At 49.8% G+C, this 13,204-nt stretch overlaps 1 protein-coding gene across 17 annotated transcripts in view; it reads left to right on the top strand.

Annotated features, from left to right (window-relative positions):
• LOC1281762 (cubilin) overlaps nt 1–13,204 on the top strand; it is an 87,408-nt gene that overhangs the window by 19,198 nt on the left and 55,006 nt on the right. For all 17 annotated transcript variants that reach the window (XR_009765571.1, XM_061652290.1, XM_061652289.1 and 14 more), the window contains exon 4: nt 1,615–3,042. Coding sequence is in view for 16 of the 17 variants with exons in the window: in XM_061652290.1 (XP_061508274.1) it covers nt 1,623–3,042 (1,420 nt within the window). In the remaining variant the exon portion in view is untranslated. The remainder of the gene's footprint in view (nt 1–1,614; nt 3,043–13,204) is intronic.

The raw sequence follows: 13,204 nt of genomic DNA, 5'->3' as shown, positions 1-13,204 counted from the left end.
CAAACAGACAAGCGAGATAAACGCACGGGATGGTACGATTATGCTCGTGCCTTTACTTGTTTGTCCCAATTGCTTCGCCTGTCCGCACATTGACAGATGCGTGCTACACGATTCTAAGCTCGGTAAGCTGGCGAGAAGCGCTGGTCCGATTTTACGCGTAATCTCCCCTTGACATGGGCTCGCTCTTGATCTGAATAACCCTTGACAAAATTCGGTAGGCTCGTGTGTCACTTCCATCCCGCACGGACCAAAAAAAAAGGGCCCGCTCCGTTGGCGGCTCACTTTCACTCGAAGCGCAAAACCCCTTCAGCAAAGACCATATCGGGCACGATAATGTAAGTGTTTTACGATAAACAACCATGACGACCGATACTGTCCTTCCTCTGTCCCCTTCCCCCAAAAAGCGGTTGGCAGATGATGAGCATCCCGTCCCGACCTGCCGAGCATTGGCGAGTTTTTGTCTTCTTCTTCATCTTCTTCTTCTTCTTCGTTTGCCTTCCCCGGGTGGATCAACCGCGCTCATCGTTTACCTCATCAAATCATCATTCAACTGAACCGGAAATAGGTAAAACGATACAGGATAAGATACGGGCTCTTAGCCTTTCGGTGAAGATGGTTGGCCCCCGGCTGGCTACCGCCCTCTCAGCCACTTATCCCCCTGTCCCTGTGGTGCTCTCCAGAACCTGGACCGACTGTGTGTGTGCGTGTTTGTGAACAGAACAATCAATACCGGTAATGATGATGGGTTGGGCGTGAAAAAGAAAGGGCCTACCCGAGTCTGCCCGTGTCCGAGCCAAATCAAGCAAAATCCCTCATAAAGTTTGTTTACACACTTTACTCCATTATTATGATTATGTAAGTGTACTTCTATTTTGTCACAACTGGGCGAGTCGGTCGGTTTGCCGAGAGATAGCACCACTTGGCCAGAGAGCGTGGCTCAGCGTTGGCAGGCGCGAGAGCGAGCGTGTGGGAGAGCGAACGCTGGGTCCCCTAGCGTGTTTGTTTGTTACATAGTGGTGTGAGAGCTCGATGCTCTTGAGCTTTGCTCGTGTGCGTGGGAAATGGGTGTGTGAAGGCATCGTAAGAGCGGGAGATTTATTTAGGAGTGTTTATCTTCGCAGCGTACAGACGAGCAGTGAGAACAGAACGGCAGTGAGTCTAGCAGACTGTGAGATGGAAGCGCTGATGAGTGCAGGGTGAGATGTCCCGCAGTATAACAGTTTCGTATAACAATGCAAAAGCTCGTGCTCGAGCGTGTGGGGTTTGTGGCGAGAAAGGACCGAAAGGATCCGATTCGACCAGTCGAGCAGTTGAACTTAGCCCAAAAGCATAGCGATGCAAAGCTTCCGAAGAGCTTTTGCAAGCGTAAGGAAAAGGTTTTCTCGTGCTTTGTGCTTGTGTCTGTTCGACTTGTTTGTTCGAAAACCGGTGGCGGCAGTTACCCGTTCGCCTTGATCGTTGTTATGTAACCAGCTAACGCCCATTGTTGGAGAAAAACATGCTAAACCGGTTGGCCTGACAAAGCCGCCCAAATGTCCCATTATTTCCTATCCTATTTTTCGTACCGCTTTGATATTTACATTGACCGTGTGAACCTCTTTTCCCCTCCTCCAGGGCACAGCATGGCCTCAGCAGTATCATTCATCGAGAGGACATGCCCGTTCCAACACGCTAGCACACAGCCCGCGCACCGCGACCACTGCTGCCGCAGCACCCTCAACCGCAGCCGCTCCAAGCTGGACCGCATCGCCCGGGGCGAGTTTAACGAGCGACGAAAAGCAGCCGCACACAGGGCCGGCGCCCTGGCCCGGCGGTTCCCGGTGGCGCGGCGAACATGGTGGCCAACGCGGATACGGATGCGGCGCCGCGGCCTGCCTGCCACGCTGCGGCACCGCTGGAAACGGAGCGGCCGGTCGCCCGCCCGCGATAGAACGACGCCAGCCGCCCACGGCCGGTTGCCTTTCCCCGCTGCTGCTGCCACCACCGCCACCCGTCTATCGAAGCCGTCTTTTTCGAGCCACTTTTTTATCGCTGCAGCTGCAGCCGGCCCCGTTGCACGCGTTACTGACGTTGCTGCTGCTGCTGCTGCTGCTGCTCGACGACACGCAGTTAACACAGGCCCCGTTCGGCCGCTCCGGCGCGAGCCCGCTCGTGCTCACCCGTGCCGGCCCGGGACTGCCACCGCCGCCACCGCCGCCGCTCCCCTCCCTTCCACTGTCACCAGCGCCCGGTCAGCGAAGCGGTCGGCGGCGATCGCCCGCAAACCCACTAAGTGTAAACAATTTAACCATGAATGCTTCCAATCAAAGAACACTGAAGACCTACGTACGTTTGATAAGAGTAATAATTTTGATAACGAATACCATAATCATAAGACTAGCGAGTCCGGCGGCGCTTTGCGGCGGACGGAGCTGCTGCCCCTGCTGCTGGTGCGCCTTCTGCTGGCCAGTCTGCTGTCGCTCGCCTCGCCCCGGACGTGGATCGGGGCGGCCGGCCAGCGCAATCTCGAACCGCCCGGCAACGGCGCCGCCAGCGTCACGGCCTTCCATTCGTCGTCGTCGTCCGCGAACGAACCCCGGTCCGGTGGCCGAGCGCAACCATCACCACCAGCAGCAGCCCAGTGGGCAGCATCAGCAGCAGCAGCAGCACCGGGCTGTACCGCCAGCACGCCCACACCGTACCGACGTGGGACGCGAAGAAAAGCACGGCCGCACGAAGCAGCCGGCACCACCCTCCACGATGGCAATAGTGAGCGCTGCATGCGCGGCGGCGATACGTCGCACGGTAGCCAAACTAGCAACACTTGCCGCGGCAGCGTCTACCACGGCGATAATAGCGTTAGCGTCATTGCTGACAAGCAACAACATTACAACGAACAGCGTCGGCAGCAGCAGCAGCAGCAGCAGCTGCGACCGGAACAGCAAAACCACCAGCACACCCGTACGGCGGGCGGCAAGCGGCGGTGTTACGGCGTGCGGAACGCGTTGCGTATGGTTTTACCAGCTTTGCTCATTGTTAACATGTTCACGTTTCTGCATGGAGGTAAGTGAAGATTATTTATTACACATAAGGGATAGTGTTTATGGCATTCTTTGGGTGGCAGCGCGTGGGAGGTGCAGATTGCAGAGGGAGCCGCTGCTGTTTAGTTTCTTAACGTATGCTCTTGAATGTTTCGCGTATGTGTGTGTGTGTGTGTGTGTGTGTGTGTGTGTGTGTGTGTGTTTGTGTGTGGGAAGGAGCTTTGCAATCTGGTCGAACATTTGGCGGATGTGAATATTTCATTTTTCCCGCAAGCTCTACACTTTGACCAGCGGGCCATTGTGATTCATCTGAACAGTTTTGATAGAGTCTGCGTACTGTGCAGGGTTATATGATTTGTCCTGGGATGTTGGTACACTTTTTATAGTCTGTGTAACAGCATGTATCAGCTTCAATCATTAATTTTTCAGATACATTGAGTGTATAATACTGAAATATAAGCTACACAGAGTTTATTTACAGCAGTTGTAAGACCCTACCCTACAGTAGTAAGGTTGAATATTTGATTTTTGATTCAAAGATTATTATTTCAGCTACGACCTTGCGAGCTGCCTTCCGGAAGTTATCCGGAATTTGCGCCATGGTGGACGAAGACATGCGTGTAAGGATGTCTTAAGTTCTATCTTTGAAATTTATCAAATGCTTCTCAGTTTTTGCGAGAAAATTGTTGGAGTAAAGCTTTTGCCTCATGTTGCACTGGTTCGCTGACCTGGGTGTTACATAAAAAATCTGCAGAAATTCGCCTAAAATGACCACAATACATCAAATAATCAGAACCTACGTAGGAGTGACTCACTGCCAACCGGTCATTCTACAGCCTGATGACAAAAAAAAAATCAGTTCACCTCAAAAAACCTGTCGCGACGGACGAAGCTGGGACTATATAGTATCTATAGAGTACCGGTACTCACATACGCCTCTGAGACATGGACACTGTTCAAATCTGACTAAACCCTCTTAGCCGCTATATTAACACTTTGACCGCCGGCCTGACGTCACAGTTTTTAAGTGAGCACGTAGCGCATGGCAAGAGAACGATGAGCGCGACAGTTTCTCGTGCCATTGTTATCACTCTTTTGTTTCATTGCGATAAACGGCGTAGCACATTTCGTTCTCGTTCTCTCTTTCCTACCTCATTCGTTCTCAAGAGAATCACTGAGCGTCAGATGCAAAGCTGAAAGGTGAGCAAAACCGTCATGCGAATTTATATGACACGGCGCTTAAAGTGTTAACTATATTAACTATATTAGCTATATTAACCAGACTCTAATTTATACAAGACGTATTGTCCGACGCTGTGAAACACTGCGAAGATATGTATAGTTTCCCTTCTCAGAATCGCTGCACTGAATTGCTTGACGTCACTTGAGTCCTATTATAGGACAACAACCACCCGCCTTCTTCTTCGCCCCACATATTGGGTTGTAAATTATTGGCGAACGATAGCCCCGCAGGCAACATTTGCGATGCCTTGCCGGAGCATGCGGAAGGCAATGTTCTGCACTTCCGCTACACGCTGTTCCCGAAGACAATACCGAAACTTTGCTCATAGAAACCACCAACGAGCAGCGAGCCTCTGACATAACCGCTTACACCGCTTCGGTAGTTATATTTGAAAGTATCAAACTCCAAACACCGCTTGGCAGAGATAAATTAAATACATGCCTTGTCAACTTCACGCCAAACCGGTTGGTGTAGCTGAAGTACACGCTGCCCCAGTTGCACTCAGCTTGCCAATCAAGCCGTCCGTTGTAGGTTAGTATAGGCCCGCTGTGCGATGGATGTAGCATTGGGTGTAAATGGCGGCCTTTGTGACGGAAGGGAGAGAAAGAGAGAGAGAGATGAGGAGAGCCGCCACCACTTTGAATCGTCGCCATTCACCACTGACACATGACTGATAAATGCACCGAGTGACCGAGGCCGTCTCAGGAGAAGGCGCATGCTGCCCCAAAATGGAGGCGCAAAAGTGTGCGAAAGGAAAATTGTACACCGACAAAGAACGGGGCGGACATGGACATACGGAGGCGGACATAAATACGTTCTGACGTTTAGGCGGAGGTTGAGTGAGGAAGTTCACGCGCTCCAAAGCGAGCGGCATAAAACGCAAAACCAACAAACTGACATGCCGTCAAAAACCGTGTAGTGGTGCAGTTTTCGTACGTATGTTTTTACACACGCTCGCTTTACTGTGCGGGGTTGAAAAAGAGGTTTACGCCCTCTGCGTGCGTTCGACAGCCAGAGTTGGGGTTTATTACAGGAAAAATGTCCGAAAAATAGTGAGCCGGTTATGGGTGTCAGCTATAGTTTATTGGTTTTGGGCGCTATTTGCTGACACAAAGCAATCTGTTTATCGAGTGTGTGTGTGCGTGCGGAAGCTGTGTGTGTGTTTTGGTGCTCGAGGGGTAAAATAAATAAATAACATTACAATCATGGTGTGAAGTTGCGACCGACTACATTCATCGTCTGCGTTGGTGCTTTGGATTTTGTCGAAGCAATTTAGAATACGTTATAAAACAATAACATTAACAGGAACTTCGGTTAATTGAAGTAGTTTCTAACGAACTTTTGCTTTATGTTACTTAGCTATTGAGACTGCTAATACTTTTAAAAGACCACAGTGGCCATCTCAAACGCGTCCGCAAGGCACACTGGATACAGTTATTATTTATATTGCTTTCACTCATTAAAAATGCACGCCTTAAGCAAGGGAACGGTTCGCCCACAGTGCAACAGGGGCGAAATGAATCTCGCTCACTCGGTAAGAACGAGCGAACGCAGGTCTTGTTCATGTTAATAGCTGCTCTTCTTTTTATGACCGAGCGCTCGGTCATGTGCCTGTGTGCTGTGCAGTGGAATCACTTTCAGTGTGCTTGTTCCGTCAATTCAACCGTTTTTTGCTCCTCTTTGCAGGGCATCTGTAAGTTATTGCTTTGCGGAGTTCGAGCCGTGCAGCTGACACGCAGGAGGTGTACGGGTGTAGTGCTGGTGTGCTGGTGTTGCTCGGTGGTTAAATATCTAGCAAGTATAGGGAAAGATTTTTGTAGCCTCCGTCTCGTGTTGTAGGGTTGTTTTTTTCCCCGGCACTCCCGTTCCCTTTTTTACCTCTCCAATTCCTCTTATTCCTGGGCGCACACAATTCGCGTTCGTGGAAGTGACAATGATTTCAATGTGTCCAGAGAGCTCAGGGCAAGAAGGTAAATAAACAACTTCGGGCTCTTTTCCGAGCACAATTACGCAATCCTTTTACGCCTGACCCGGTACACAGCGAGTGGGAAGCGAGTGAGAGAGAGAGGGAGTGGCGGAGTCGATGGTGACGAGCACTTGTGAGCGGAAAGTTTTGTGTAGCTTCAACTTCATACGGTGGGACCGTTTAGTGGAGGCAGCGTTTCCACGGTTTCCGCTGGGTTATGGCTGAGGCTGCGCCGCTCCTCCCCCACCGGTCGGTAAGCACAAAGGGATAGCACAACGCGGGGAATGTTTGAACGCTGGGAAGCGCAATGGCGAGGAAGAAATTATGAGAAATGAATGGGAAAAGCTCATTCTAGCGTGTACGCTATGGCAATGCAGTGCGAAATACAGGGCGAATGTGAAAGAATGAGAGGCAAACGCGACACTAGTGAAAAGGTAAACAAACTGAGGACCTCTTGGCTGGTTGGATTGAAAACATTAACTCAATATTTGCACACCTTTGGACATCAAACAAATAAGGTGAAGGAGCATGTTACTACCGAACTCTGGTGTAAATTAATTACAGCCAAGCGACTCCATTTGAGCCAGCTGTCATGTGGGAATGATAAAGAGAAGCTCAACAAAGGAGCAGGATGAGCAACAAAATGATGAGGAAAAAGCCTTCAGCACTGGTTCTGTTTCTATTTAAACTGTTTTTCAACATTGTGTAACAAAGATTTTATTTCCACCATTGGAAACACTCCACAACTCCACTCTGGCATTCTCACTCAGCCGGTAAAAATAGCATTGTTTTACTTGTGCCGTTAAAGAGCGCCGCTCAAAATCGCGCTCCATTCCTGATGCTACCGTGTCCCGGAAACGCAGCCAAAAACCTGTGCTGGCTACTGGCTGCTCCCAGAAGGAGCCCATCGGAATGAGCCGAATGTGGTGTGGGGCAGTGCTAAAAATTTGACATTCATATTTTAGCAAGATTTTAAAGTGCCCAATTTTACGAGCCCTCCCCCACCAAAGGACCACCGTCTGCACGCGCGCACCAAATTCGGCTGCGGGGAAAACATTGCTTATTCGTGGGGCAGAAGGGACGTTCTTGCGCTATTTGTGTTCTTGCGCCCTGCCCCATAGCAGCGCTAGAATTCGCGTTCGACGGCATTCGACTTTTAAACTGCTCCGGTGGTGGGTTTTGGTGTTTGGTGTTTGGTAGTAGTAGTGTTTTTTTGGACCATTTTTCTTTGGTATCCGTTGGCATGCCTTGCGATTTGACATTGCTGGCGCGCATGTTTGAAGAACGGAAAGCAACCCAAGGCATGGTTGGCGGTGCTGGCAGCCAGGGTTGTAAATTTTAATAACATGCCACGTGGCACGAGGTGTAGGATTTGTGTTGCCCCAGCTAATGCCGGGATCGTAAAACTGTCAGCACCTTTGATTCGTGTGCGTTAACATTTTGGCCGTGACGGAACCACCCCCGGCCCTTCCGTGCCTTCGTTACCTTTCCAGGCAAGGGAGTTGCAGAAATTAAGTTGATCCCAGTAGAAATGAAATTCATTTCCGCGCCCGGGCGCGATTGACGAGAGGAAGCTCGCTCAACCATGCGAGCGAGCGGGCACAGGAGTTGGGAGAGCCTGTTTCGGAACAGAAATTGAAATCTTTAGTAATGTAAATGTGATTAGCACGTCAATGAGCGGGTGAGTGTAAGTTCGCTGTGAGGTGACGGGTAGTAGTGTAGTCAGGGAACGTAGTATCGTACCAAGCAGCTAGATACGTCTTAAGTGTGCCTGCGGAGAAGATTTCCCGCTGCCTCGCAGGATGGGTCGCAGTGCCTTTAGCGAGAAGCCTTACGGGGGTCCTCTCAGCAGCACGGGGTAGTTAATTTTTAAATCCTAATTTTGATGATCCAATCACTTTTAATCATTGCCACTAGGAACGGTGTCAGGGCTCATAAACTGGTTCACACGGGCTTTTTGCGAGGGGCATAATTAATGAGAATTGATTGACTTGCCGCTGTGGACTCGATGGAGAAGCCTTCGCAGCATGGAGCATCGGCGGCGGCGGCATAATCGTCGGAAGCTCATTATTAGTCGTGCTTTCAGTCTCCGTGCATGGTCTATCGGAAGATATGAAGCAATCTTACCCTGCGTTGCTTTCTGCGGCGTCTACACCCATCGGCCGCGCCTGGTATGGAGGAGTTGTTAATTAAAACATTCACTCCGCTCCGGCGAAGGCCATAATCTTCGCAAGGTGAATGGAGGCCGTTTGATACTTTCAATAAATTGGAGTGGAGTGGAAATTTGCTTCGCCCCCGTTGTCGCTTCGAATGCTGGAAAAAGAACCCATCCACTCTCCCCGAAACCGAAGGTATATCAGGTAACCCTAATAAATACAGTGGTCTAGCATTCACGAGCCAAAAAGGGCAAAAGCTCGTCCCGGGGGTTAGGTGCTTCTCAAAAATAGCGCCCAGAGGTCAACGATGGGATGAAAGGTTCGGTCGTTTTTGGGAAGGGGGGCGAAAAGTTACAACCACTGCAATGGGGGCGGTAAATTCCGCAGTGGGAACAACAATTTATGAAAATCCCAAAACTCCGATATGGAATGTCCACTTTCTCTCCCTCTCTCTTGCTCTTTCATTCCCTATTTCTGTGCTGAAAGCGTGGAATAGAATCGAGTTGGTTCGGGCAGCACTAAAATGGAGCTCCATTTCATTCTTCTTCACCTCGAAGTCGTTGCTATCGGTGCGCGTTGGTAGGTGAGCGGGGGAATGGAACCGTCGACGTGACACACGCGGTAGCATCTTGTGCTTCAGCAGCCATTTAGCGGTGGCCGTTGACAACGATTGGGCGGCAATTGATGGCGGACTGGCTGGGCTAATGCGGTAAAAAATTGATTTACGCTTCGGTAGCGTTGCTGATGGAGAAAAATCTAATCAATTATCGCTCTGGCTGGCCTCTGGTTCTGGTTGGCCAGATTAGCTCCAAGAGCGAGGCCGATGGTTCACCCCGCTTCGTTCGAGTCGTTCAATACGTGTAGAGGACATATATCATCTTTTTTAGTGGTTAAACGGGATGGCGCGATGTTGGAGTAGGCAGTTTGAGTGAAACGATCTTAGACGTGGAGGCTTTTTTGGGGAGGTGGATGTATTGCGGGCAGTTGTTATGCGATCAGAAGTATGTCCATAAAGGGCGTTGAAAATATAAAGCTTTGTCTTTTCAAAAGATTTAACTCGTTTAACTTTTAAACTAATTGTTTTAATGTATTTATCTTGCTCTTCTCTCTTCCACAGGTAAGTCCACGTTTGTGCACTGCATAGGGACATCAATGGGCAACGGGTGGGAATGGAACTTGCCATTTAGAACGCATACACTGCGGTAAGTGTCCCTCGACCAGCGTTCAATTAACAGGCGAGCTGGTTTCGCGATTCAACACAGAAATTCAATTATGCAATCAACAGCAACAGCACCCGATGTCTGCAAAAAGGTTTCAGCGCGGTTGAGGTTAGGTTTGTTTTTTTTTTTTTTGCTGTGTGCTACACCGAAGTATTTAGTGCGCCAAACATGCAAAGAGCCTTCGACTCTACCGCTGCTACCTGGACAGTTGTGGGACAGAGCATTGAAATTGATCACCATTCCATGCTCCATGCTCGCTCTAGAGCTTGTCGTAGTTGTAAACTATCACGATGGCTCCGTTGCTTTTTTCGCCATTCTATCACTGTCCTATTATAAACTGCAACAGTGCTGTGTCCCCGGGTATGAAAGTGTGTTTAAGAGACACTTCAGCCGCGAATACACAGTGCTCGGTGGAAATGTTGGTTGCGCATATAAAAAAGGCTTTACCTGCAGCTGCATTCGGATAAACCCGACAAACTCCATTCCATTGCTGCTGAATGGAAGGTGTGTTCTTCCCGGGTTTGGGACGAAGGTTTATCATGCCCTATTAATCATCAACAGGAGCAGGCTCTTTTCGCTCGAGCCCGGGCATTGCTTTGGGTCTGCTCGATGGGCGGTGCTGTTGCTACTGCTGCTGCTGATGTGCAGCCGTGCGGATAGCTTCAATGTAAGACAGTGTGTTTTTGCAAAGCCACACAAAGACACGACCAAACTCAGTTAAGATTAGGCAGAACAAATCGAATGGAGGTTTGTTTGTTTTTTTTCTGTTATGGTGAGCGAGAATAGAACTGGAGTTGGTTATGTCATTTTTTATAGTTATTTATTTTACAAATTATCTATTGAAGAACAGCACCTGATTGCTTTACAAAACCAATTTTAGCATCAAATTCTTCTTAAACGTCTTAAACATACTACCGGCATGTTTTCTGTTTCTATTAAACATAAACTTACATAGACAAACAAACAAATTTGATGTTTCGATCGCTTTCCCTACGCTTTCCGGAATTGATTGTAATGCAAGTAATTATTCTACCCAAATCGATTCCATTAGCTGCGTACGTGTTACCTTGTCTTCTGTTTGCGTTTCTTCTTTTATTTGACGATCAAATATTACTCTCCTGCATTATTTACCAATCGAATCGGGAAGATGACATATATGGCTCATTTCACTTAATTGCTACGAGTTTGCCATTGCGGGCTGTTGGACTTACAGCGCGCGCTACAGTCCAAGGCAAAACAAGCAAAAGGGAAAGCTTGTTATTTGGAACGATTATTCAGACGACTAATAAAACCTATCACACTGATTGCGCCCGAGTGACGGTGGCGAGTTTTTGCAGCGATTTTTATATCTTTCTTGCTGCCGTGTTCCGGCTTGCCATGAATTGCTAGTGGACTATAGTTTTTCACTCGATTGAGTTCCATTAAACGGGGAGGTGAAGGGCGAAAAAACGTGTTTACGTGCAAAGGAACAAGTTTCAGTTAATGGAGGAAAACAAATACAAAGGATACAACCAGCAAACAACACATACACATACCCATTCGTTATGTGAGTGAGCGATAGTGGCGAAGGGTGGCCTGTGGACCGGGTGGAAGGCCTGTGGAAGGGGTGGAAGAAATTTCCCTACAATTGGTGCAACCTTTTTCCGCGCACGGGCAAAACTTCCTCGGCAGCGGATCGTATTTTTTTTGCACGGGGTCGCAGTTGTTGTCCTTGGAACACGTAGCACCACTAAACATTCACGACACTTGACCCACCAACTTTGACCAGCAAGGACGGGCCCGTTCTGCGGGGCGAGGTAGGGTTGGGGAGCGGATGCTGGGAACGGTTCGATGCTAGGAGCTGGCTAGTACAACGTTCACCTGACACCGGCAAAAACTGACGGTGGGGGGAGCACCCAAAGCGAACGCGCGAAGCACTTGAACCAACGTGTGTTGGTGTGTATCCATGTTCATAAATCCAAGCGCACGCACACAACTGTGGGAAGGGTTTTCCTATTTCACACACGCACACATGAGCGCTGAAGTAGTGTTACAGCAACACACACACACACACACACACACGTACAAAAACAGGGAGAAAATCCGAAAGATAACGACGCGGGATGGTACCAACCATGATGATAATGATGATGTCGAATGGCATTGGAAATGGCTCGCATTGGGCTGTTGCATGCAGTGAAACGGGGTAACGGGGAACGGCCCGAGCTTTGGTTGCCCATGGTAACGGAGCGTTCGGGGGCATTTCGGGGCCGGCTTCGGGGCCCGTTTTTTCATACTCGGCTGGAAGCTCGGTCGGTCGGTTGGTCGGTCGGTCGCGATCAATAACAGCACGGCTGAGTGCTTTTCCGTCCGTCTTCGGGGAGCTCCCGGAGCCGGTGGCACTCACTCGCACGGGGCAATCACACTGGAAGAGAGTTTCTGAAATGTCCGCGAGCGTGATACTAGGCCCGGTGCAGATCAGAGGCAGGTGGTGCGATACCGGAAAACGCGGCAAGAACTGGGCTCTTGAAAATGAGATGATCGGTACGGCGGTAGGCCTTTGCGAAACGGGACCAAGGACTCGGACCGAGCTTCCACCGAGCGTTTCAACTTTCCATTCCGGCGCGCAACCCGTCCCTCTGTGCCCTCGCTTACCGTTTCCGGTTGCTGAAGAGGGTGAAAATTAAGTCCGTCGATGGAGCGTATCGTAACAGCACGTGGCGTGGGAAGGATGGGGCGAAAGGACAGCAGAACCGACCGGTAGCCAATCTGCTGGAAGGATAAAGACTGGGATATTATAGCGGGAAAGCTTGTTAAACCGTGAAGGAAAAAAGGCTAATGCACACACACACACACACACATACATACACACGCAGCTATGCACACCCATGCATCCCGGACCGAGCCGAGACAAAAGCGACCAAAAGAAAAGGCAAATGGCAATTGTTTCAGTAAAGTTGATCCCAGCGAGCGAGCGAGCGAAATTCGGTGGTGTGCGTTGTGGGTGAAAAGCCTCCACCCACCCCGCTTTATCACATGGATTCGTGTGGATGGTCTTTTCCATCGTTTGCGGTGCCGGGATGAAGGAGGTACCATGATGATGGCGTGCCAGATGACGCACAGCCTTCACGACGGTTTGCGCTTGTTGGTCGGTGTCTGTTTTTCGTGGCGTCTCTTCTCTCGTTTCCCTCTCGTTGTGTGACAGCGAGGAAGTTTTTCTTGTGCTTATTTGATTTTGGTTTCTTGCTTGCTTGCGTCCACTCTCGTCGCTGTCCGCCTCCGTTGCCGTTCACCTCTAGTGTGCTACGCATTCAAGTAGATTCCCTGCTTCCGCTGTGAGGCGAGTGGTGGTAGTGTTCCACCGCGGTTTGCCTTCTCTTCGCACGTCAAAAGTTCTGTGCCCTGGCCCGGTCTGGCCTCAGGTCGGTTTAAAAGTTAGTTGCCAAAAGAGCCACTGCGTCGGTCCTGTGGGTGCTAGTAAAAGAAATGAACGGAAAAAGCCACCCGAGCTGTGTGGCGAATAATTACGACTAGATTTTGGAGTTTTTCCCATGAAAAGGGCAGAGTGTTGTACGTGCTGAACGGCCAGCCCACTGTTCCCGGCAAAAACTTTCCCGCTT

Source organism: Anopheles gambiae, chromosome 2, assembly GCF_943734735.2.
Source record: "Anopheles gambiae chromosome 2, idAnoGambNW_F1_1, whole genome shotgun sequence".
NCBI lineage: Eukaryota > Metazoa > Arthropoda > Insecta > Diptera > Culicidae > Anopheles > Anopheles gambiae.
Note: the sequence above shows the minus strand (reverse complement) of the source record. Positions and strands in the feature narration are given on the sequence as shown.